The sequence below is a fragment of the Poecile atricapillus genome, chromosome 2 (assembly GCF_030490865.1).
Source record: "Poecile atricapillus isolate bPoeAtr1 chromosome 2, bPoeAtr1.hap1, whole genome shotgun sequence".
Lineage (NCBI taxonomy): Eukaryota > Metazoa > Chordata > Aves > Passeriformes > Paridae > Poecile > Poecile atricapillus.
In genome coordinates, this window is record NC_081250.1 from 84,447,332 (window position 1) to 84,473,291 (window position 25,960).

Here is a 25,960-nt window from a genome sequence, read left to right on the forward strand (position 1 = left end):
GGGAAAATACCTCTATAGTAAAATGAACAGAAGAAATGTACCAGAATTTGGAAAGGGGAAAAAAAAAAAGACATATAAAATACTTGTGGTATCTACCTCAAGATTCTGTTTCAAATCCTCTAAAACTGCCTCTAAGTTATCCTGATTCATACCAGTGATACATTTATGTTTTGCAAGGGTTTTAGCATTGTGGAAATCTCATGGTTTACGATTAAAAATGCACATAAGGATTAGCACAGTGAGATGTGCATAAAAACTCCTGTTATAAGACAACTGTTCATATTAAGGGGATCCCTTGCACCAGCATGTCCCTCCAGTACCGTATCTAAATGCCACTTTGAAAAGACTTTTCAGAAATCTCCATCACTATCATTTTTAGTAAGTGTGCTATTACTGACAACACACAGTTGTAACGATGCAAGAAGAAGTCCATTCTAGGTAACACTCATACTCCTCTATTACTTTCTCCATCTGAGCATGTTACTACACTCACTATGTTTACACAAATATCTCATATCCCTCTGTACTCTGACTTCATCTTCCACTAATGCAACAGGCACCAGTTGATCTGCAATTTTCATACAATTGGTATCCACAGCCCCCTACGGATGCATGTATTTGATACTTGTCAGCTTCTACACCTCTGAGAGACATCTGCAACAGAAGGTGGATGATAATAAGCAGATCTCTTACAATTTTTTAAAAACCCCACAGTGTCCTCTACAGTGATGCTACAGCTGAACAACATCCTCCGTTCCCAATACCAGTTTCAATTCTATGCAATCTCTCCCCTCCTGAGTTCTTGAAAGCTCCATATAGATGGGAAGTTTAGCACAAGAAAAAAAAATACAATATTAAAAAAATATTTGCAAACCCTATGCTTTCACACTGTTCTCCAGATCAGAGAAGGCTGTCAGACAGAATTATAAAAATATCAGGACTGCCTCAGTTGAACATTAGAAGCTTAGAGGGTTTTTTGTTCAAGGAAAAGCAGAAGATTCAACGACAACTTTGTGTCCTAGAGGCATCAATACCTCCAGAGCAACCACAGTCTGAATTAAAAATTACAAACCTGAACCCCTTTATGTGCCCTGTAAGTCTCCTATGGGCCTCTGCACTCCTTTCCTTTATTGCATTCTAATGTTCTTCAGCTTAAGTGAAATCCTCTATTTTGTATTGTAACTATGGTTGCTAGCCTACAAAATGTCACATCAGTACATGTGCAGCTTGCAAAATGCTAAATGGACCATGCCGTAGAGAGAAGGGCAAGAAACAGAGATGCTGGTTGGTAAAAGAGCATGAAATTGAGATAGGCATCTGTGTTCTTTGAGCACACTGAAACACCACACAGAGAAATCAATAGTGAACTTGTAACTGCTTCAGTATTGTCCAGGCAATTTTTAAATGCCACACACATCTATTCCCATTTCTGCCAGTACGGCTGTGATGGCTAACACCAAGTATACATACACTAAGTACAGGTGATGGAGAGAACTTTCTTATTTTACACCTCTTTTCTAAAGGTTCATGGTTGGACTCCAGATAAGTTCTCAAAACACACCTGATAGATTTCTTGAAATAGAAGACAAAATAAATTGAACAAAATTAATGTTGCTAGGTAACAACTATAGGAGTAAGCTATATATGAAAGGTGCTTATAAAAAAACGAAAGCTTCAATGGCTATAGATGTCCTGCTAGGAATTGTGATAGAAAAAGATGGAAGGATAAAAAATGAAAAATTCAGTTTTCGTCCAGTTCACACAAAACACTTGACATCCTGAAGAGAGATGATTGAAAGCTAAGCATTTGAGGGAAGGGAGGGTAGACAAGGAGGGTTTATTTGTTAGTTATGGGGACAAACTAAGGCAAAGCATGTCTCTGATGGAGATTTTAATGGTTTTGCTTTTTGGTAGCCCGTTAATGGTGCTGCAATTATTCACAGACAGCATTCAGAAGCACCTCCTACTCTGGATACTGCCATTTCTAAACCAAGGACAGCAGAGTCAGGTTGGTCTGTTTGTGGACTGGATCGATATTGGTTGCCCCGACAGACAATTGCTGTAGGTGGGTATCACCACCACCACTGCTGACCTCTTGCTTGACTCTACTGCACACACAAGTGTTGAAGCACTAATGGCATCAGTATGAGAGAGGGGCTTGAAATCCAGGAAAACCATCTAAACCACCTAGAATTCTGATTACGCATGTTCCAACTATAAGAGATAAGATTAAAATATGTAAGTCATGGCCAGTCCCTTTTCTAGACTCATGCAGACTATTTAGAAAACAGAATTCCTGATATCCATTTTCTCAAAGAAAATTTGCAGCTTTGCAGAAAAAAAATAAATAAAATAAAATAAAATAAAATAAAATAAGCATACCTTCCTTCCTAAAAAGCAAGAGGTCAAAGTTTGAACCCAAAGTCAAACAGGATACCAGCTGATCCTGTGTTACTGCACATTGGGATTGCCCACCGCCTGTTGGGTGAGCACACCCTTGTCCAGCTATCACTGATAACAGCAATCAGCCAGTCACCTTTCCAAAACCCTCTTTGCAGGCCAATGCCTGCACAACCACTGCTTTATAGTAACAATTGAGTAAACACATCACTTAGAGTAGAATACCAGATTAAGTAGGCCTCTGGGCAACCATAATTCTTGAGCAGATTACAAAATCCAGTGAAAATAATTTTCAAGTAAGGGGTAGCATCTGCAGGTTTTTTTCCATGAACATGCATTTCAGTAGTTTTCCTGTACCATTTCTCATGTCACCTACTTTTAATTCTTTAATTTAAGAAAAATACTGATAAAGACCTTTAAAAAGAAAACATTTCTTTGCTTGAATTTACCAAGACAAGGAAAACCCAAACCAGCCTCAGTTACCCAGACAGAAGCAGCACCATAGAAGGCAGAATGGTATATTCTTTCAGAGGCCAAACCTGGGGTCAAAGTAGACTAATCCTCAAAAAGCTATTAAGGACAGCGGTTACATTGGTGAAGGATGTGACCTATTACAGGATGCGCAGGCCAGACGGACTTTCCTGGCCCAAAAGGAGACAGGAAAAGAAGGAAAGCTAAAGCTTAAGGCATAATTTTGTGAGTAGTAGTCATGAACCTATAGCCTTGTTGTGGGCCACCCGTAATGCAGGACAAAAAAGAAAAGAAAGAGCGAACATGAGACAGAAACAGATCAACTGACCCCAGGGATTCTCCATTCAAGTCTCATCTTCCTGGTGCGGTTAACTGCATGCCTCACTCTTGATGGCATTACCTCAGCAGGAAAACTGAGAAAGCAAACCTTGTCTGTATATCCCAAAATGATGATCATAGAAAGACTGTCACTTATCCTCCAAGAGGACGTGGGTGCGGGAACACTTAGGTGGCACAAGGGCTCCCGGCCTGTGCAGTCCATAGGGAACAAACAAAAAATCCACTGGAACTTTTCAGACAGCAGGCATGTTAACGTACTGAGCCATTAAGGAACTTAAAATCAGAGCTCAAAAAGCATAACACTGGGTGGCAATGAAGAGGTGAACTGAAATACTGTCAGTTGAGCACAGGGTAAATGCTTGACTGCACATTATATTAGACAGTCATATATATGAGAGAATGGCTTTAAGAAGATGTCTTGTATCAGTGAGAACTGAAATTTGACTCAGAAAAGGTCAGGTTTAGTTGCATTTTTATAGAGATTACTGTCTCGATTTTGGAAGACAGGTGTCTGCTAGGGAGGGCAGGAGTCTCCCCTGGAATGAAAAAGTAAACCCCCTCATTGGAATTATTCTAATTTTGAAATTAAGGGGCTCTCAGGTAGAGATCTGGGGATAGTAATAACAGTTCTTTACTAGTATTTATAACAAGGCAAACAAACAACAGTAACTACAGCATTAACAAAAAAACAGAACCAGGGACCCCATGAGGCTTTCTCGGCTGAGACAGGAAGGGATGGAGGTTTTGTTTCACAAACCCCCTCGGGCAGTCCCGGTGCTCCTGCAGGGCTCTGAGGAACACTCAGCTGGAACAGCAGGAATAAGCTGAGATCCCGGGCCGGTGGCTGAGGTGTATCAGCAGCTCCGCGGTGGTGCCTGGCACTGGCACACATCCCGGCAGGACAGGGGGTGCGAGGCCACCAACGAAGAGGGAAGGAGAAGAAGAAGCAGCAGCTCCATCTGGGTGATGGTGAATTCCCTTCTCCCAGCTGCAGCAGCTCCCAGCAAGTATCCTGCTCAGAAGCTGAAGAGACCAGCCGGCCCCCAGCTATCCCCACCCTTTTTTCCTGCCCCCCTTCCCCCCCTGGGCCCAGCTGAATGCTTTGTGTTTCTCAGGCACCCAACAAGTACCAGCAATCAGGTTCCCTCCCCCCCCACCACCTGGCAACTAATGGGTAAAAATTCCATAGGTGAGACAGAACAAAAGGAAGGACACCTAACCCCCAACAATTACCTAGTCTGACATCAGAAACAGAGTAAAATGCTTTAAAATACCTAATAATGAAATATTTTTCTTATGTTTACATTAAAAAAAAATATTTTTCCCAATTTATTCTACCATTTCCATATACAGATTTCTACTCATAGTGGTTCTCTAAAGTTTTACTTGGGTATTTTGTTCTTATTGCCCATACCAGAGAAAAAGAAGAAAAAAAGTAAGAGTACAAATCAAATATAGACAAATAACACTACTACACAAGTCACAGCTCAAAAGGAAGTTAAAAATTCACACAGATGAGAAGAGCTACACGTGTCTTGCAAATCTAAAGCTGTTAAAGGCAAAGTTAAAACCAGTCAAAGCATCTGTTGCTTTCCTTTCGGCAACCTGTGTTCTCTCTCCCTGATTAAACGCCATAATACCCAGCTGAGGATTCCCAGCTGAACAACCCTTAATAATCAATATAAGTAACCATTGCATGAATTAGTCCCTCCCATCCTGCCAAGAAAGCCCAAGCTTTATCCCTGCTCAAGGAAACATCATGCATCACCTCCTAATGTGCTGCCTTAGCTCCAGCCAAAGCAAGCAATGCCGTGCCTGCTCTAGCACCAGTGCCAGTGGCTGCTCCAAGAGAGCATCACCCAACTGCTTGGGGAAGTCCCTGCCTGGCAGCCAGCAAACCCTAGGCTTCTTGCATAGAGGGTTTCATTTCAAATCCACTCTACAACAACTTCAACAAAGCTTTCAAGTAAAAAGTGGTTAGACTAACCTAGAAAGTCCATTAGCTTTTCACTTCAGGAAGTGATGGGTCTGCAGAGCTCGTGCTAATCATTATTATTATTATTATTATTATTACTATTCTTCTTATTATTATTACTATTACTATTATTATGATGCGTGTCCCTCATCACCTGATACCCAAACTAACCTTTACTCCTACTAAGGTTAAACCATGAGTTTTAAATCTTGCTTTAAAATAGGTTTGTTGCTGGCTTACAAAGCATGTTGAGGATGTAATATAAGTTCCAAAAGTTGCACACAGCAATTAATGAATCAGCTACTCCTCTAAGTTAATTAAATATTGCATTTTCAGCATATAATAGTTACCTAGCTATGACGGTTGGACTGATTGCAGATGGACCTACAAAGTAGACAACTGGAATATTTCATATTTAAGGTACTTCTTGTCAAATTTAGCAGAACCAAAGTCATATGAAAAACTAAAATGCTTAAATGCAAGGGTAATTTTGGGTTTTTTATCAGTTGCTTTAATAATTTAGTATTAACTGCAATTGTCATTTTAGTAAAATAGCTACAAAAGCCTAAACTGGGGGGGGATTTGTTTGGAATTGCAACGCTGCATTAAAAAAGCCTCCTTTAAAAGCCTGCTAGGGATTAAAATAAATTTACTTGTAGAACATTAGAAATTGCCTCTGACTTGCCTTTTAAACCTGGCACCCAGCAAATAATGATGAGAAAGCCTAACTACCTTAGCTTCACTTCAGAGGTGAAGGCAGCTGCCATCTAAATGTCCTCTTGTCACGTAGGCGGCACTTCAATATAAGCTTTCCCTACATTTCTTAGCCCTACTAAAGGAGCAGTGTTTTGGGGCACACATTTAATTTCATATGCACACAGATATGCTGTCCCCAAATCAGCTGTCTATTTTAGGCTCTCCTTTCAGGCAAGCCAAGCAGCTGCTTCTGAAAAATTACATAGTCTTTTGGGGTGCAGAATAAGGAGATCTCCTCCCTTGGCCTTGTCAGCAAAGGGTGGATAATTTGTGAGGAATTACTGCTGTAACAAAGCATGAACCTCCACTGCATGAGAAGGGAATGCCACAGTCCTGCCACACACATCCCCAGATGGCAAAGCATATTGCTGCAGTCTCACCCCAAATGGCGGTGTGGAGCCACTGTTGAAGGTGTCTGTACCCCACTCCGCTCAGGAGAAAAACAGTCATTTATAAAAGGTCTGTGATGCCTCCCTCTGCTGTGACGACACTGATTCCAAGAACTCCTGTGAGCCAACCTGTTTTGGTTTTTTTAACATAAAATAACAATAAAAAAAAACCCCAACCCAAATCAAGGATTATGTCACCAGCAACAATCCCGAGACCAGCAACAATACATAAGAACAAGTAATCTACATTTACCATTCAAAACTTCATTGAAAATCAGTAACATCAGCCTAACTCTATTTAGGCCTAAGAAAACCATGTGCTAATGCTTCTTCTGAACTCATCAAATCAAGTTTCTTTTCTTTTCAGCTAGGCAAAGCCTGATCCTTTGTGACTTATATCCCACAGTTAAGCTGCACTGGTGAAAATCAGTCAAGATTGGGCTCACCCAGAGGCAAAATCTGCAGGGGTGCTAAAGACTCATCTCAGCTCAGTGTGAGTCAAAACAAACTTGTCCATTATACCCATTTTCCTTCTGAGATCCATGTGCCTGATTTCACAAGCTGTGTGCACTTCTGGTTCAGGTACGCAGGGCATATCCTGTGATTTTGGAAAATCAGCTTGCTGCTCTTCTCCACCTACTTGGTGTTCATGGAGACCAATCCCCTGCCTAGACTCACCTTCTTGCACGCCCACAGAAAAAGGCTGGAAGCAGAACATAAGATATTTTCCCTTAAGAGTACTCTGTGAACAGACCATCGCTTCTTATGAGGCTGTCTCTTCTTCTTTATCCCACATGACAAGGAAGTCATGGGCATGCTCAAACGAGCTTGTAGAGCACGATGTCCTGCACTCCGCTGCTTTAACTCACCCCACCACTCCTCTTAGGAGAGACACCCCAAAAACACAGGGTCAGTGTTCTCAAGAGGTGAGACAACCTGCTCACCTTGCTCTGTTTCACATCTGAAATGAAGCCCAGAAAAGCAGAGAAGACTGGTTTGCTCCACCAAAAGCACGCCCACGTATTTACTTAGACCTAGAAAGAGGCAATGCATCAACAGGACAGAGCTCAAGGTAGGCCAGAATGTTGCTGTAAAGCCTGAAGGCTCTGAAGGACTTCTCTCAGTGGCTTTTTAACAAAGACAGCACCTCCAGGTTAGCCATCAAAGGAATAATAACCACGGGTTTCTCAGTGGCAGGCCTTCCCAGCTTTGGTTTTCTGACTGAGTGACTCATCAGGGATGCCACCCTAGCCTTAGAGGTGACCTGTATTTGGAATTTACTAAATTCCACATTCTCAAAAATACACAAAAGTGTATTTTTTCTACTTAGGCTCTAAAACTCATTGTCATCTTTCTGAAGACTATTTATGGTTATTCTGGAGCATAGAAGCTACCTAACTGCAGTCACTGGGCTCATCACCCAATTGTCACTCAACTGTCTTTGAGTTGCAGACCTTCCAACTTAAAAGCCTATCATCTGCAGTAGTTCATATTTCAGAGGGACTTGGAACACTCTGCTGTGCCTGAGCTCTCCAAGATTTTTCAACCACTTGAGGACAAACCACAGAAACATACACAAAACCAGTAATTTCCTTTTGCCCTTGAACAGCAGCAAGGGCAAAACAAATTAACAAATTAATTGCAAAGATAAACAAAAAATTAGCAGCCCAAAAAAAGCCTTGTTTTAAATATAAACTTACTATCATCCTAGCTTATAAAAATTTAGATGTGCATGCACATATAAATTCCAGAACAAGGTATGTTAATTAGGAGGGTTAACAAGGCACAGCCAGTTCAAGATGCTCCTGCACAGTTACAGATCCACTCAGTGGTGCTGTAACACACCCTAATATTGCACTGCTCCTGTCGCACTATACTGGGAATGGCAAAAGTATGACTCAGACTCTCTCGTGGGTTAACAGGAGAGCAAGGTTTATTACCCCAGATCTTCTTTTATAGACAAGTATGAGAAAGTCCAAATAGGTAAAACTCTTACTGGTTAGTAAACTAACACATCACCATCATTGGTCAGTGGGGTACACCACCCCTCAACCTTCTCTTGTAAGAAAACAAGAAACTGACAACATCTGCAAGGCTGTCTTCCATCTCTGAGGATTATTTTGATTCCTCCTTATGATTTCCCAGGCCACTTTCTCAGGCTAGTCTGAGAAAGTTACGTGACTTGCTTTTCCACAAACACTGTGCTCCCTGCTTGCATTTAGCATCCACACTGTTCCTAACCTCATCTTGGACATTGCAAAAATTGCCTGAAATCTTGATTTGGACAGAAAGACTTAAATATTGTTACTGCAATCCTAACACCATTAATGAAACTACATACTAATTGCTTTGGTCAGTAGCACCTAATATACTTTAATTACTTAAGTGGCTGCTTGCTGTTAAGAACTCCAAATTTAGCTACATCTCATGCTATATTTTGAAAGCTTTTTTTTGTTTAGCTGGTCTGCCCCATTTACCTCGGGCTTCTTTTTAGCCGAAAATGTAACTAGATTGACAGATTCTTGTCCTTTTTAATGGGCATAAAGAGACTTAGAAAATGTAACAAATTCAGATTGATCTTCCCCTTGAAGTTTCTTGGCTTTAAGAGAAGTGCTGCAACCTTTTTCAATCTCAGTGCAAGAATGTCAGCTCTTTTGATGCATTTCTCAAGTATCCTCACATGACACAGCTTGCTGAAGTGCTGTCATGAACCACTTGCAGCATGTTTACATAAAGGCAGAAATAAATGCTGTGCTGCTCATCACAGTCAGGTAAGCTGAAAGACAGTAATGGCTGAAGCTCATTGTTACAATGGTGGACTGTGGTAAAAGATTATAGTGCAGAACTGACATCAAATTACAACTGAGTTGTTTCTTTACAGATTTTGCTTATTTTATTAAGCTATGAAATTTGAGTGGTTTTCTCCCCTCGTCTTATTACATGAGCTTAAAACAAGTCTTAAGCTTGCAGTATCTGCTTTATAGACAAAGTAAGAGATCAGTTACAGAAATGTACTGTTCCAGTTCATTTTGGGACAGCCTTAGCATCACAAGATTTTTTTCAAAGCTACAGGCACCATAAATAATGCATTACTACAATATTATTTTTGCTATTTTACTCCCCTTTAAAAAATTCAAAAGCATTTTCTTTGGTATGAGAACATATTTTCACTGATGTTCCTCATTCTTTTCTTAGATGGACCTGAAGACCATCTGACTAGAAAAACAAACAAATAAGCAAGCACATACTTTGTTTCCTTATTTGACAAATTTACAGCTTAAAGCACAAGCCAAGGTAGCTGCGGCATAACATCAGAATGTAGTTACTTAAAAGTATTCTTAATCTTTAGTAGGGAAAAAAAAAATGAAGGTTTTCTCTTTTCTGACATGTTTATGCACCTAAACACACTTAACTCTAACCAGAAAATTAATAAAACACTAACATTTGGTCTCAGAACAGGAAAGACCTGCACTAAGAGCTTCTGCACCACATAAAGCTTGAGAAACCTCTTCAAAGTTTCCTCCATCTCCACAAGTCCTCCAAAGTAGACACTTTATATGACCTTCCTTTCAACTTGCAGTAAACTAATTTTGAGAGTTATCTTGCTGAAGAGCAACACTTTCTCTTATACTTGACTCAAATGGATTTCAGATTCTTACTGTCTTCCTCTTTCACCACAGTAGGGTTACCATTTCATTGAGAGCTACTTATGTTCTTTTCTATCCTATTAACCTCTCTAGTGCTGAAGCTGTCAACAATGTCTCCCAATTCTACCCTCATTAGCAAGTCTGTCTGTTGGCCCCTCAAAATGCATTATTTTGCATTAGAGGATGCATTAGAAGACCTTGTCCTCCCATATACTTTGAATAAAAAGCATTTTGCATAGGTCTGCACATTTGCCTGAAATACAAGGAAAGGTGGCAAACAACCAGTTCAATAGAAACGACTCCACATTTCTACTGTTTTTCCTGTTAAAATATCTGCATTTCTAGCCCAGTATAAGTGTCATAAGAATGCTTTTGTTGCTGCACTTCATTTCACTTGTCAAACCAGAATAAATTCCCTTCAGAGAAAGTGGTTTTTTTTGCTTTTATAAGTACTTTAGGAAGAGTGACATTGTAGCTGTACCACCAAACCCCAGGGAGACACCAGACCCTGGGGAATGGAAATGGTCTGAGAACATCTCTTTTCAGGGCAAAGTCATCAGCAAGTCTTCTTGCTCAAACACCCTCACCGTAAGAAAGGAGGAATTCACCCTAGCCATGCCTTCAGCAAATTCCTCTGATCGTCTCAGTTTGCCTTGGAGCCAATAATCTGATAGATTCATCTCTAAAATTGCTCTTCAGAAAGAGATCTCTCTGTTTTGTATCTCGCCAGTGTAACAAAGCAGGAGACATGTATCCTGACCCAAAAATCTTTGCACTATTGCCATAAAGAGGAAGGGTTGAGAGGGGCTTTTGTTTTGCTTTGTTTAGTCGTTTTCTTAAACAGAAAGTTTAGAGACATACAATGGTAGAAAGATATTACCACAAACATAAATACTGCATTAGTTGACATCTTGGCTCCTACAGTAATGAAAACAAATTAGATCTCTTTCAATAGTTTAATTTCAGGTACATACTAAAACCATCTTAAAGAAACTCCACGTCTTTTCACTTATGCCTCAAGCGTTTTTAACTTATCTCTTTATCCCACATTTAATGCCCCTTCTTTTTTTTTTGTAGTAAATGTTCCAATGTCACCTGGCAAGTGTGGTCACTGTTCCCAACTTTAATTTCAACCCCCACATAGATAATGCTTCAAGCACCCTTCAGCTTAATTCACTATCCTCCCTACTGTGAGTCTTTGGAGGCTAGCTTTGGAGCAGGCTGTAGGCCCATGGCCTGCCAGCCTGCCTGAGAAGCTAGCCTGGGAAATTCATGGGAGGATTCAAAACAATCCTCAAAGACACAAAACAGCCTGCAGGTGCTGTTTTCTGATTCCCGTGTTTTCCTTGCAGGAGAAGGTCAGGGGGATGGTGAGCCCCACTGACCAATGATGGTAATGTAGTACTTTACTAACCAATAAGAGTTTCCTTTCTGTACTTTCGACGAACTAGTCTATATAACATGACTGAAGCAATAAACTAGAGATTCTCTCCTGTTCTGACTCCTTTGAGAGTCCGTGTCGTTCTTCCTGCCGTTCCTAATTAGAACGACATGAGTCAAAACTTATGCACCATCAATCAAAGCACATTTATGGTACTTAGAAGCTGCATCATCTCTCATCACTTCCATGTCATAGGCTGCATACAAGCAAGTCAATTTACGGAAACGCTACCCGTCATATCGAAGTAATACCCTATGGTTTACCCAATGCATTAGGACACAATCTCATGTATGTTTTCATTTCAGTCTAGACTTCATATCAGCAGAACTGCCTCTTAACTTAATACCATGAACAAAGCTGAAGTGAGACTTCATCTTCAAAAAGACCATGCACACCACTAAGCAGGTCTCAACCACATATTTGACAGAAGTTCTGCAACAGCAGTATCCTCTTTTTGCTGATGGGTAAAATGTAGGCAGACATCTACAGTTATTTGCTTAATTCCATGTAGAAGCTGATTCATTGAATAAGTGCTTCTAACTCTTTGTCCTGCTCCACACAGGCACAGTGGTCAACCCCAATAAGTATTTCCCAGCTCCTACACTGAGGGGGTTGCGGGCTGTGAGATGGAGAGCTCATGTAAAGAAACATACACTTGTTATTATCCTGCCATGATTTCTTCAGTCCATTTATTCTGAGCAGCTTATGGATGTGTGCTGGGTTAGTATTAATTGCTATTTGGTGAGAAGGGAAGAAGCCACCCAAGGAAATGATTTTTCTAGGAGGTGGCTTCCTCTGTGCTTAGCAAAAACCAATAGCTGGCTAGCTCTGAGAATTGACAACCTATTAAACCATTTAGAAGCTCGATCTACCTCTGTGAATTCCACATTTAAAGATAGGCAAGCCCAGGAAAGCTCTCCCTGGCTTCTGGCTTTGAAGAGGTAACTGGGTGCTGGTCAGGCCAGCCCTGCTCCACCATGACCTGCATGGCCTGGTGGGGGAGGGCTGGACCCCAGCAGTGGCCAGGGTGGGGGGACAGGAGGCCACAGGGCCCCAGCCGAGGCTGGGCTGGGCTGCAGCTGCTGACATCTGGCTGACACTAAGCCCTGCCCCGCTGCCCGTGCCCAGCCGGGGTCTGCTGGGCCCCTGGAGTGGCTTTGGGCCAGGCCCCCTCCACCACAGCCCCAGTGGAGGGGAAGCCATGAGCCTCAATCTGAAATTGAAGGAAGCAGGGGCCAGAGACCAGCCATGCAGCCAGAACGGCCACCACCATTCCCATTCTGGCTGGGCCCCCTGAGATCTTGGCATAGCCCCAGCACAGCCTGAATCCATCACTGTGACTGCTTCAGCCACCGCCCATCAGAAATCATCATGACCATTCACAAGCCTGGGTGAGATATTAACTCTTTCACCACACAAATGAAACTTTCAAAATATTGATCCTCTCTCTTGAGTGAGAGAAAAGGATAGAGTGAGGACATGTAGAAGATAACATGAAGACAACAAGGTCAGTAAAGAAGGTGCCAAGTCCCACATGGAAGGAGAATGAAGAGATGCCTTAGTATTGGGCTGACAGTCCTTTTGGTAAGGCCATGGAGATGGACAATGACATACTAAAATACCCCATGTAATTAATTAGAAAGTATGGGGAGATGGAGTGTTCAAAGTGTAGATGTGAATAGAGGCATCCGTAATGAAGCAAAGCAGATGTTGAAGTAGCTGTGATCCCATGAGAAGTTTGAACAGAGAGAAAGAGTGATGAAGACCCTTTGCCCCCAGGGAAAGAAGAAGATCTCTGATCCCAGAGATGAAGAAGATCACAGAGATAAATGAAGAGAACCTTTGGTTTTGAACAGCTCATCCTTAAAATAATATCCCATAAGTTTACACGGCCCATGAATTCAGCTGTGGGAAGGCTGTGAAAATGGGAGGAACTTCACAATTGCAGATTTTCCTGCACAGCTGTTATTCATGGAAATTAAAAGCTAAGAGAGAACTGTTTCTTGTGGAGAAGTCTCCTTAGCAGGGTGAGAGAAAACTCCTCTCCCTACAAAAACTGATGAAAGACTATTGTAGAGGTGGTAACTGATTTTAAATCCCAGGTTTTGTCTCTACATTGTTATTTGGGAAAGGAAAGAAGTCAGGCAGGGGGAGAAGAAGTGTTCTGAAGGTTTTATACTGATTCTTTTTATTCTTTTAGTTCTGCAAATGAAGTTTTCTTTATACCTTTTAAATATTAAGCCTGCTTTGCCCTCCTCCTAATTCATATCTCATAGCATGAAATAAGTAAATAATTCTAGTAAGTACACTCATGATTTTAGCCAGCACTAAACCCATTACAGGATGCCAGAGTCATAGCTGGTTAGCTACCACCACATGGGAGCCAGGTTTGCTGCTGCCATCATTACCTGCTACAGTTTGCAACCACTCGTTCCCATCTGTGCCAAGTCCATGCAACCCCACAGCACAGGCTATGTACATTTGTTACTCCGTGCAACTTCTGAAAGGAGTGAAAAATAACCATCCCTCCCTTAACAAGGACCCTGCTACCTATAAAGCTGCCAGCCAGCCCAAGTTCAATCACATTCTTTCAGCAAGGACTAGATGTAAATACAGGCAGGATACTCTGCAGAGATGCAGGGCATACAGAAAGAACAAGAAAGTTCCTGTAATCAAAGCCTGTGCCATTTTACTCTTGGTATCTGAAGTCTGACTTCATGCATCTTAAATAATTTTTTAAACACAGAAAATCAAATAAATGTAACTGCCAGTAAGAAAGCCTACTTTCACATTCATCCAAAACCACGGAAATTTATTAGGCAAGTATTTTTAGTGACATCCTTTGTTTTTTTACACCACAATACCACAGTGTATGTTCTTTTTGACATAACTAAGTTAAGGTATACTTGCTGATACAGACCATGAATGCATTCCAGTGTAATTTTTTTGTCTCAAATAGAAGAGATATGTTCCCATGCTGGAAAAAATCTTAAAATCTGCAGTCCTTGACTCCCCAGTCATCTGGCAGAAACAGTCTTTATTTTATATAAAGATTAGAAAAGACATTTCCAAGGAAGATCACGTTTAAGCTATAACTTGAACTGAGCATTTTCCTCTCAGCTGTACAGTGTGTTATGTCTTTATGTGAAAATCCCATTTTGCTAGTGCTTAAGCTCTCCTGAAAATTGTTTTAATGTGCAGAAAAGGATACTAAAACCTTACACTAATTCTATACTTTTTCAGACTGCTTAACCTAAATTTGCTATAGTACCATCAGCCAACTTTAAAAATCCATTTAATTTTTAAGCATGAGGACAACTTTTGTTTAGCATTTATAGTTCTTCCTGTAATTAAACCAACTAACAAGTGAAAATGAGGAGCACAAAGTAGTTGAATCAAGCAATCCTAAAGAACCAGAAGCCTTTGCCAGAAGAACTGCAGTATCAGAAATATGACCCATTTCACTATTGCAAACAAATTTTGCCTCATCCTCATTCTATTTCTCACCCCTAGAAATGTTACAGAGCTAGACATGGCTTGGTTGTTTTTTTATTTAATATTTTTTTATTATTTTAAAAGAGAAGCAATGTGAATTTCTGTATTAATTTCTAAGATGATAAAAGCTCTGCTTTAAAGATGAAGCTCATAAAAAACTAAATTAACTTATACTTTTCTTCACCTGAGGCACTGGAAAGAAGAGACAGAAACCAAAGGTTAGGACACTTACTAGGACAAACAATGGAAGGAAACCAAAAATTGCACTGCCTGTTCTCCACCCTCTTGCTACTTTCACAGAAACCAAAAATATAACTTTGAAGGTCAGGGGAAAATAAAAACCCAAAACTCAGATACATGTCTCTCAGAATTGTCTGCAGACAAGAGAGCTGCACTGTGCCAGTTATTAAGAATTACCTGCATTACAAGAGAGATCAGAGGTGCATGGCTGGTCAGAGACAGAACAAAAATCAGTTCAGTTTGCTTAGAACAGGGATAGGAGTAAATCAGGACTTTTTCTGGTTAAATGGATTTCATTTGGAAAAAAATATAAAAAAATACCTGATTCCAAAATTGTTAAATGTTCAGGTGAAATAAAGCTGTTATAAAGTTTCTTGCAAAGATGAAGTCTGACCAATATCAATTCAGGGAGCAGCTTCTGACATTACATCTGCCCCTACTTCACTACACCACTGCTACCACACTCTTGGAAATCAGTTTCATAGAAAACGGGGTCCATTTTCCCCCATCACCTTCAGGAAGCACAGAGACACAATTAAAACCATTCTCTTGAGAAATCTGTCTGTTTTTACCAAAGCAGAGAGATTTATAAAATAAAATAGCCTCCCCTTAACAGTCACAGTGATTTCAAACATTCCATGTGCTGCAGATAAATAGGAGTTTCTGACAGACGATACTCTTAAAAGTCTGAATAACCAGAATAGATTTATTTCAGACTTGAAAACAGTCATGAAACCGGATTAAAGCCCTAGAGCTTTCTATGTAATCAGATACTGGAAGTCAGTTCTCTCTCCATTAAAGCTGACCTTGCATAGTGACATTGTACTTTTATCTCAAAAATTAGACATACTTCTTAAAATATTATTTTCAAAATACATAACAGTATAGTTGCAGTGAGTATGGATTGCTTCCATCTCTAAATATAACCTCCCCCTTTATATAATAAATCACCTTTGAAACTTAGAATTTGCTTTTGGTTAAGGTGTTAGAATTCAAAGTTAATATTCTGATGTGGCAGAGACACTGTTTTTACTGAACAACTGTCATTCTTACAGCATGATTAAAAGCTAGGCTACATAATAAATCAACTTTCTTAGCTGGAAAGCTCATTAGTACTGAGACTATTTTAAGTGCCCACAGCTATGTTTTGACATTTGGTTATAACACCATCACTGAAAGGTTCAAAAGCTTCTTACATAAAGCTAAATACACTTAAAACATTCCCCCTAACAGGGAATATGCAAAATCCAAGAACATGAAGGAACAGAGTGCAGTAGCACAGGCAAGAATTCAACTCAGCCACGTTAAAAATGTCATCCAGGAGCTACCAAAAGAGCCTGTGTTGATACTATTAATTTCCATCCTTTTGTTCTAACATGTTGACAGTAGAAATTTAGTCAGATTACAAAAGAAAACATAAAGACAATACAGTTATGCCAGAGAGCATAAGAGCTCATCCTATTTTTTTACAGTTAACTTTCATTGATTAAATTAGAAGAGCATATAAGCTCAATTTTGGACCACTAACTCAAATGGAAGAAGTAAGCTGCTCAGAAGGCAGAGGAAGACCTGAGACCAGAAGTGCCCTAATACCTGTTGGACAGTATAACCAACTATATAAAATTATTTAAAAAACAGTAAAATCTATCACATTTGATTGCTTTAGCAATGGAATGGTGCAATTTGCTAAGCAAATATACTTACAGAGGAGGGAATGCATTAGCCATAGGATAGCAGACTTTTTTTTCCCTCATTAAAGGCATGAGATAAACACAAAAAATGAGCACAGCTCTGATACCTGGGAGAAACACTTCATCGTGAGGTGGATAATGAACCACTGGTTTCCCTCAGATATGCGAATTTCCCCAGGCACACCATTTCAAACAGATGTGTCAGACCCATAAGCTGAAGCCTGGGAAATGAAATGCCTGGAACAACATCATCCCCATGAAGGGCTTTGCAGGCTGCTTCCCTCTTGGGGCTCTCTCTCAGCCTGTTCAAGCTGCTCTCCCTCCCAAGGAGTCACCAGCCAGGCTGTGGTACCAAGCTCCCTGCACAAAGGTGCCTGCTCAGTGAGGGGCCAGGTGACCCAACACCACTGGAGTGGTGGCAGCAGCACAGAAATTGTATTTGCTGCCGCTGGCATCACCTCACTGAGCTGGCACATGACTGGGGGAGTAGCCAAATGTAAGCAAATACATAATGAGAACATCGGCCTCCTGCAAACAGACCTCCCACAGACCAGTGTGCTTAGGTACCAGCCCCTCACTGAAAGTCCCAAAATCATGCTGCTCCCCTGAGCCATCCTTGTGCAATAGCTGCAGCATGGGGAGGAAGTTTTCCACCAGATGCCCACAAGTGCACACCCACCAACAAAGAGAGAGGGCATCCCATGCTGCCTCTTGCATTACCCAGCTAAAGGATGCAAAAAGAACAGCTTAATTTGCTCTTCTTCAGTGGCAGCAGGAAACGCAGATATTTTAATATTAAAGACAAAAGTGGATTAAAAGTTACATTTGATTTTGAGATTGATTTTGCACTGGGCTCGCAAATAGAGAGAGCCCTATTTGATTTGTGGCGAGTTTCTTAAAGAGTCACCACTGTGCCCTTATGCTAGTATTAAACTAACTTGTTTTCAAGGATAAGGGGTGAAGGAAGTAAATGCCCTCTTTTTCTGAGATGGATCTGTAAAGAAGCAAGAGAAGCTCATCACCTAGATGCCCAATTTACCTCTTCCCCTCCCAAAGCCTTGAACAAGAATTTAACAGTAACAAGAAAGGAGTTTCTAAGTACCCTGAATTCATGCCTTGTGAATTTACTCCCCTCTGTGCCATGGTAACTGCAGATACAAATGTTGACAGAGGTAAAGGAACACCTATATGCAGTATAAAAAAAATCCCAAACCACTATATCAGACACCATCCACCCATACAGCTTCAGTCCCTGAGGGGTAAGTATGGTACATTATGGTCTATCTTGAGTAAAGAACCCAATTTCACAGTCCAGCTCCACTTGCTCTTACAGTGCAACTGCTCTGCCCCAGCAACCATCTTCCCCTCCAGCACAGCAAGAAGGTCATTGCAAACCTCATAATAACTTTACCATTCTTCTATAGGCCACAGATAAAAAAAAAAAAAAAAAGGAAAAAAAATGCTTAAAATAAAATTTTAATATTGTAGTTTACGCTAGTAAACTACTTGTATTTTAGGTAGTTTCTTGGTTTAGGCTTACTTAAAATTCTTCATTTTTTCTACATCTCACCTTGTAAAACTTCCAATGAACAAAGGCCCCAAGGCAAACTCTATACAAACAAGACCATGGGCTCCCTCCCTGCACTGAATCCTACCTTTTCAGAGAAATTCAATAGATTGATACACTGAATCCTGAAATAATAAACAGGCTTAAAATACCATGCTTGTCAACTATGAGATATTACAATTTTTTTATTCATATCATATGGCTTCAGAGGAACGCAATTCATTTTAAATATGTCCAAAATTGATGATTTTCAAGCTCATACTAAAAGGTTGATACATAAAAAATTAAAAATAAAAAATACAATAAAAATGATACAAAATCAATCAGCTACCTACAAATTATCTTTGAATATGCTACAGTTTAAATAATTTTTGGTCTGTTTCTTCTCATTTCACTGTTTTCAGTCAATCTTCATTACATTATGTACAGTCTTTGAGCTAAATTCGATTAGTTCAGTTCATCTGTCTCCTGTAGCTCGCTGCAGATCTCTGAAATAATCTGTACTAAACACCAATCTACTGTCTTCCCTTTTCATAATTTTTTTTTCAGATTTCTGTCAGCCCAAGGGTTTGGAAACTAATCTAATGAGGGAAGTTAAACTTCTACACAGCTATTATGGGTGCCTTTCTAGTAGCCATGCTAACAAGATTCATCACCAAATATAAATGGAAGCATTCTTCAAAAGAAGACAAAGGTACTGTAATGAGCTAGGCAGGAAGCAGGGTCTCCGCTCAACACGTAAGATTAGTCAGTGTAAATCATTTTGGCATTAATGGTGGTTTTTTTCTAAGGCTGGACAATGACAACATTTATACAAAGCACGAGAATTCATGAATGTCTGGCAGTATTGTCTCTGAAATACAAACAATGTTTGTTTTCCATTCTACACCTTCAATTCAGTACCAGCTAGATTCTGCAAAGAACATGGGTTAGTTCTGTTACACCAGATAACCAACTCATCCCAGTCAGATCCCACAATTGAAGCATTTCAGAAGCAGCACTGGCTGCTACTAAACACACTTCTCATTAGCTACAGAATAACAACATCACCTCAGCCTCCCATGTCTATCCTGAGGCAAATACAGGAGAAAATATATTAAAAGCAAGTAATAACAACAGTGATGGAGAAAAAGACTGCTACACAGTATTATTTCTCTGGGCTAAATCTTAGGCATTGTAATACTTCACCTACACCCAGGGTCATTCAAAAGTCTGCCTGTATTTACACGAGCTTATATTTTTTGGACACGGGACTGTTCCAGTGTGCTAGGAGGGAAGTTTCCACCATGCTGAAATTTACTGTCTCTATAAAAGTTAATGTTTAATGACTAGCCAGCAAGGTACAGGACAGCATCCACCTCAAGAGTCGACTACAGTATGATGCAAGTTTTGGCAGATGCCCTGGATCCTTGCAGTTTCACTGGGAGCCAAGTGGTCTGTACATACAAGCGGGAAATCTAATGCCCACCCAATCTGCAACCAAAGCATATTCATTGTCTCACTACAGGCAAGACTCCTACCATCATCAACCAAGAAAGACCAAAGGCTGCTGAGAAAGGACAGCTGTTGGCTAAAACAACCTTAGCATCATTTCCTTTCTGCTGCTAGAGTCACCTGGCTGAGATGTCAGAGGTACCGAAAGGTTCAGCTCGGCTCTGTCCGCAAACCACAGTGATAGAAAGCACCAAGTCCAACAAGAGCTGAGAGCAACTTGGGAAAGGAAGACTTCATGTGAATGTACTAATAAAAGGAAGATAAATCTTTCATCACAGACCCATGGCAAAACACATTTGTACAGAAACTGACAATCATCCCATGAGTACATACATAGAGAAAGTGTCAGCACTGCATGTCTTATGCTTCCATTAAAAGGCAAGGTGACAGCATGTGCCTTATTTATGCCTGGCTTTAAAATTCTGAATAAGAAGTGGCTAGGCAATCTCAAAAAGTACATATCAAGTACCAATAAAAAGCATTGCCCATAAACTTCACATCTGGGACTGGAGTTGGCAGTATTGCCCCTAGAAAAACAAACAGAAAAAATGAGCTCCAAAATATGCATTTACAAAGAAAATCCCAGAAGTATGAAGCAAGAAGGGAAATAGCAGTAGCATGGTGGGCAGGTTAAACACCCCGAAGTCCAAGAGTCAGCAAATTCTGTTTGGCTTAAGAGTTTTCTGTAGCACAGTGCATTTTGAAATCATAATTCATATAGCAAAGCTATTCCACAGTAGCACAGGGAAATCTGTATGATAGCTTTGTCTTGCTACTGAGACACATTCAAGGTTAAATTTGGTGGCATTACACAGCAGTATCACAGAGCAGACAAGAGGAACAGAGTCTGCACTGCTAGGGTAATTGGGGGAAAGAGGAGAAGCAGCAGCACCCTTTGGGAAGGGACAAGGGAGAAAAAATGCGGGAGCCTCTCACCCCTACAGAAGGCCTCTAAATAGCATCCCTGTGTGAATGGAAGGGTTGGAAGTAAAATCACTACTATGGGTCCACAGCTCTCTCTACTAGCCTCTCACTACTGGACAGAGTATACTCCTGCAATCCTCCTCCCGGGGGGCCCCCTCTGTCCCACCCCCTGTGGTGAGAGCCCCCCTCGTCTCAGGGCACAGGCAGCAGAGGGGGTCCTGGAGTGGATACAACACGGACTCAAAGTATCTAGACACAGGAGGCTCAAACTTGCTGGAATAATCCCAGGTTTATTGTCTGTCGTCCATCCAGGGCAAGAGAGAGACCGAAATGTTCTGCGTCTTATCTCTTATACCAGGGGGCAGGGGTGATCAGGGGATACAGGGAGGTCACAGCCAATGGGAAGGGGGAAGGGAAAGAAGGTTTTCAGGTAGGAACTAACATTACACAAACCAGAGGTGAGTTTTACCCTTGGGAGATACCAAGATTTTTAGATGCTCTACAACAGTATACTACTATAGGTTACACACTGCAGAAAACTTGACACTGCAAAATTTTAAACATTTGTGACTGCTGAATCTTTTGCAAAGTGAGAAGGAAAAAAAATTGAAATTAACAATACCTGTCATCATCTCCTAAGCATGCTTTCACTTCTTGGTGTTTTTGAAGATCGTAAATACTTGTTTTGCTTATATCTTCACCTCCTACATTTTCCTCTTCAGAAAAGCCACATAGTTTAGACACATTTTTCTTCTTCAAGCCTAGAGGCTTTACTACAGCTTCTGGAATGAGTGTTCCAGAAATACTTAGACTTGCTGGTTATTAAATGCCAAATCCTGGCTGGCTGTTCTTAACTTTCTCTTACTTTTAATAGGTATCTGAAGCATCTTCCTTTACATTAGTGGATACTAATATTGTTCAGCAAAACAGTTTGTTCTTTCCTATGACATTTGATTTATGAAGTAGCTTAGAGGGAATATAAGAAAGATATCATAGATCACATTCTTTGCATTTAGTACTTTACAAAACTTGTCCAATTAGCAGAATCATTGCGAAGTGATAAACTAAATAATGGCTCAGATATAAAAATACTTATTGTTAAAGTAAGCAAGTTTATTAGCATACCTACACAAAAGTAGTTATTAAACTATTTCTAGGAAAAAATACTATTCCATCTGCACTCAATTTTGCACATTAGTTTCACATGAAATCCTCTATTCTAAAGACTCCTTACTTAACAGAACAGTCTTCTGCTCCCCAATCTTTACAAGATATTCTTTTGAAAGAAGAAGCTGAAGAGTTATAAAGCATCTGCTTGTGTAAAAACAGTGATTCAGCAGGAAACACGTACTTGAAATACCCTTCACAAGAAAGGGCTTATTCACGCAGGGACAGTTGGCAGGGCTATCTCAGTCTCCACTTGAATGCTCTTTTTCCAGTTTGTGCTAAGGGGATTCAGATGCCTGGGAAGAAGCTAATCACCATTTTTATAGGCTGTGGAAAGCAGTCTTGGTTCAGAATTGCAGGTGCTTCTATCAAAAGCTCTCCCAGTGAAAAGCAAAGGAGCACAACAAGTTAATGTTCAACAGAAATTGGCAAACCTGCTGCACTCACTGAGCAATGTGGTCAGGTGTGAATTGCAAGTGCATACATAAAACAGTGCAACAACTATGGCTGCTCAAAGTTCAGCTGCAGCCTTTAATACACACAGTACACTAAAGAGAAAAAAGCAGAGAAAACCTAACACAGGAATTATTTTAGCCAATTCTAATCCTTTCACAATTTCTGCTCATGCCAATCAGGAAGTTTTAGGTCTCCTATAGGCATGTACTTAAGTCAGCAAGTAATGTTGCACATAATTGGAAGCAAAAATTGCCATCGTCTGTTGCAAACATCTTTATCATCAACATAATCAAGGCATACCACCAGACTTTAATTTTCAATGGTTCTTCAGTGCTTCTGGACACAGGTTTACTCTTTTAAGCTTTAAACCAGTGTCAGTGCCAGCAAGGTTTTAACAGAAAGTAATGAATAACAAAGTTTAGTGTAAGAGTAAGAAAAAACAAAGCAAATAGTGGCCACAGAATGTAAAAATCTATTTCATGTTAATAATCTAATATTTCTATTTATTCTGTGACTAATATGACTGTACGGGAGCTAGTTCAAACTGTGTCACAATTCTCTGAGCCGAAGTTCTTCACGTTATATTTTTCTATGCTCTATTCATTAATCTGGAATTCTAGAATATATGCCAGCTCTAAAAATACTTGTACGTTCAAGTTCTTGGACAATAATATTTATTTCATATGCTACGAGAAGATTGTAAATGCTCCTATTTGGACTGAGCAAACACTCAAGACTCAAGACGTAACATCATGCTTATGGCCACTTCCATTTCCAAGAAGATACCAAAGCAGCAGGTACCTTGCTTCCCTCCAACACTGCAAAAAGGCAGAACTCCTACAGCCCAGCTCAATGCTTAAAGGCTACCTTTTGAGCATTTAGGTTTCAGCTCTTAATCTAGATCACTAAAATAACAGTGTCAAGACTGATACTGTACTATGTATTTACTGCAGCAATAAAATTAGAGAACTTTTAGAAATAGTGGATTTGACTGCTGTCAGTCAGCTGATATAGAAGAAAAATTCCAAACAAATTGTGAATGCATAAGCAGTTTTTATTTCAAAAAGTACTGGGGAAAAACATTAAGTGGGTCTTGCTTGAGAAATAGGCATTGAATTGCCAGTACCCCCTGGGCAAACCATTTTCTTTAAAGACAGCTGTTTCCTAAATTAATTTGGACATTTGTCTCAAAGTGGCTGAGAAAGAGCCACGTGTCAGGTGACACTGTATGGATCCTCTCTGCAGTACAACAATACTGATAGAGGAAAAGAAGGATCTGAAAAGGAAGTGGGAAAATGTCAGGCTGCAAAGCTGGCGCTCTGCCATCTAAACACTTTATTATCTATTTCTTCTATGAATGTTCCAATTTCAAAAGCAGCAGACACATGCACTGTAACACATGAAGCCGGACCACACAGGATGTGTTCCCTACCCCAAATCCCCTGATTAAAGGGGAATGTTTTCAAATAGCTTCAAAAGTCACATGCATAGATCTGTTTCACGATTTGCACATCCTGACATAGGTGAAAAGAATATAAAAAAATTATTAATTCTAAGACACATGAAAAATTGAACTTATAAAATGTGTTCTATGCATGCAAACATGCCACTACGCACTGCCTCTGCGGCTGTAAGTTTTAGACTGGATTACATTGCAACCTGTTGCCTTCTCTTTTCAATCGAAAGCAAAGCTTTGAAAACACCAGAACACTTACAGCATGGAAAAGGGCGCAAGTTAAAAAACAATCCTTATTATACTCTGGGACTTGTTTGTGCAAGTTTAATTGTCTTGATAATCTACAAGTCATGAAATTTGAGTCTTGCTGCCCTTGAAAAATTAAAAAAAGCTGAATTTTTAAAGGACAAGTTAAGCATGTCACGTTTGGCAAATATTTTAAGTAATATGCTTGTAATCTTTTTTGTTTCAATAGTCTTGTTCTGTCTGCATTACTATTAGTTGCTCTGATGAAGCAACATTTGAAGATGACCTTCAAGGACTTGGTTCCAAATTAAACCATCAGGAAGCCTGAGGGTAAGAGAGCTCACTGCTAAAAGAACATGATTATCAATTATTTCCAACCTAAAACAATAAAGCTGAGCTGAACAGTCCCTGTAATAATATTAACTGTTGTCTTTTAGGTCTCTGAACAGACAAAAATCAGTGAAGACAGTTTTAAGATTTGTTTTAGCTTTTTATGAATGGTCCTGCTGAATTACAGAAACCAAATTATTACACCGACATTACAATGTCTAGCTCAGGGCTATCTTTTCACAAATGAGCTCATTTCTGTCATGGAAAGCAAGCAAATATGCTTTTTTTTTTTCTTCTCCTAATCCAGACATTGACCCAGAGCCCATCTTATGGCAGTTGAAGATTTTTTTAAAATGCAACCTTAACATTACAAATGTTGAATTTAATGTCAGTCCTTCCCTCCTCCCTACTCATAAAAATAGGATAATATCCCTGTCACTCAGGCTAGTAATCCTATTTTGGGCAACAAGGTTTGAGATACGTTCAAGTTCTTCGTCACCTTCACTCCCAGTTCAAAGGACAGTTGTGACAAAACCCAATTTCGTCAGCTGTCCTTCTCCAGACATCCAGAACATTTTCTTTTTTCCCCCAGTTAGAAGGAGAAATGGCATCATGGAGGCAAAACCATGCCTGCACTCGCCTGAGAAGCCTGGATTTCCACGCACAATTCCTTACCTTGGTGGTTCAGGGAGATGCGGTTAGATGGTTCTTGGAAACCTGGTTCCACCAGATCCCGCCGACCATGAGCTGAAGTCTGATCTACATTGTCCTAAAAACAGAAGAGCAGAATATCTTATCAAAACCAGGCATTCTGTACTCCCTGCAAGCTACATTAGTAGGAGTAAAACCATCAATACAAAACAAAAAAACCCTGCCATGCCTCTGGAAGGAGAAACCAATGTCAAAGAAGGTGGGGGAACAGATCACAGGGGCACACTAGGCTGTCACATTAATATCGTGTGGCATGGATCCAAAATCAATGACTGTGCTGTTGGTTCATCTGTACGCTGGTTTGCGTTTCAAACAGAAAAAGAGTAATGTAAAGGCACGTCTTAGTTTAATGAAAGTTTCCTCTTGCACCAAATTATGCGGAGGCTTGGGGCTTTGTTTTCTTTAATTCCAAGTCTGTGGCTTATGGCTTTGTAACTAATTAACTGGACTCAAACAGATTTAGTAGTGAACTACTAAACCTCAAGAGAAATCAGAAGTTCAGTTCAGATAAACTTCTATGGCTCTGGGTGCCAACCTGTTGTTTTTTTTCATACTGGAATTTTCACAGATCAAGTTTCACAAAGTTTTAACACAAAATTAATTTGGCTAAATCTAAAATACCATGGTTTCTCACAGGTCTTGCCAAAGAAGACAACCAGGAGAACCAGAAAAATTGAAATATAAACAAGACAATAGGAGAAGCAAGGTAAGTCACATTTTAGAAGGATGAGAAGGAGATTTAGAGTAGGTGGCATACCTCTGCAT

The 25,960-nt window shown here is 40.1% G+C and overlaps 1 protein-coding gene across 10 annotated transcripts in view; it reads right to left on the bottom strand.

The window, feature by feature from the left end:
- The window catches only part of GRB10 (growth factor receptor bound protein 10), a 147,901-nt gene that overhangs the window by 60,648 nt on the left and 61,293 nt on the right, over positions 1-25,960 (bottom strand). For all 10 annotated transcript variants that reach the window (XR_009276800.1, XR_009276798.1, XR_009276799.1 and 7 more), the window contains one exon: positions 25,160-25,253. Coding sequence is in view for 4 of the 10 variants with exons in the window: in XM_058830917.1 (XP_058686900.1) it covers positions 25,160-25,253 (94 nt within the window). In the remaining 6 variants the exon portion in view is untranslated. The remainder of the gene's footprint in view (positions 1-25,159; positions 25,254-25,960) is intronic.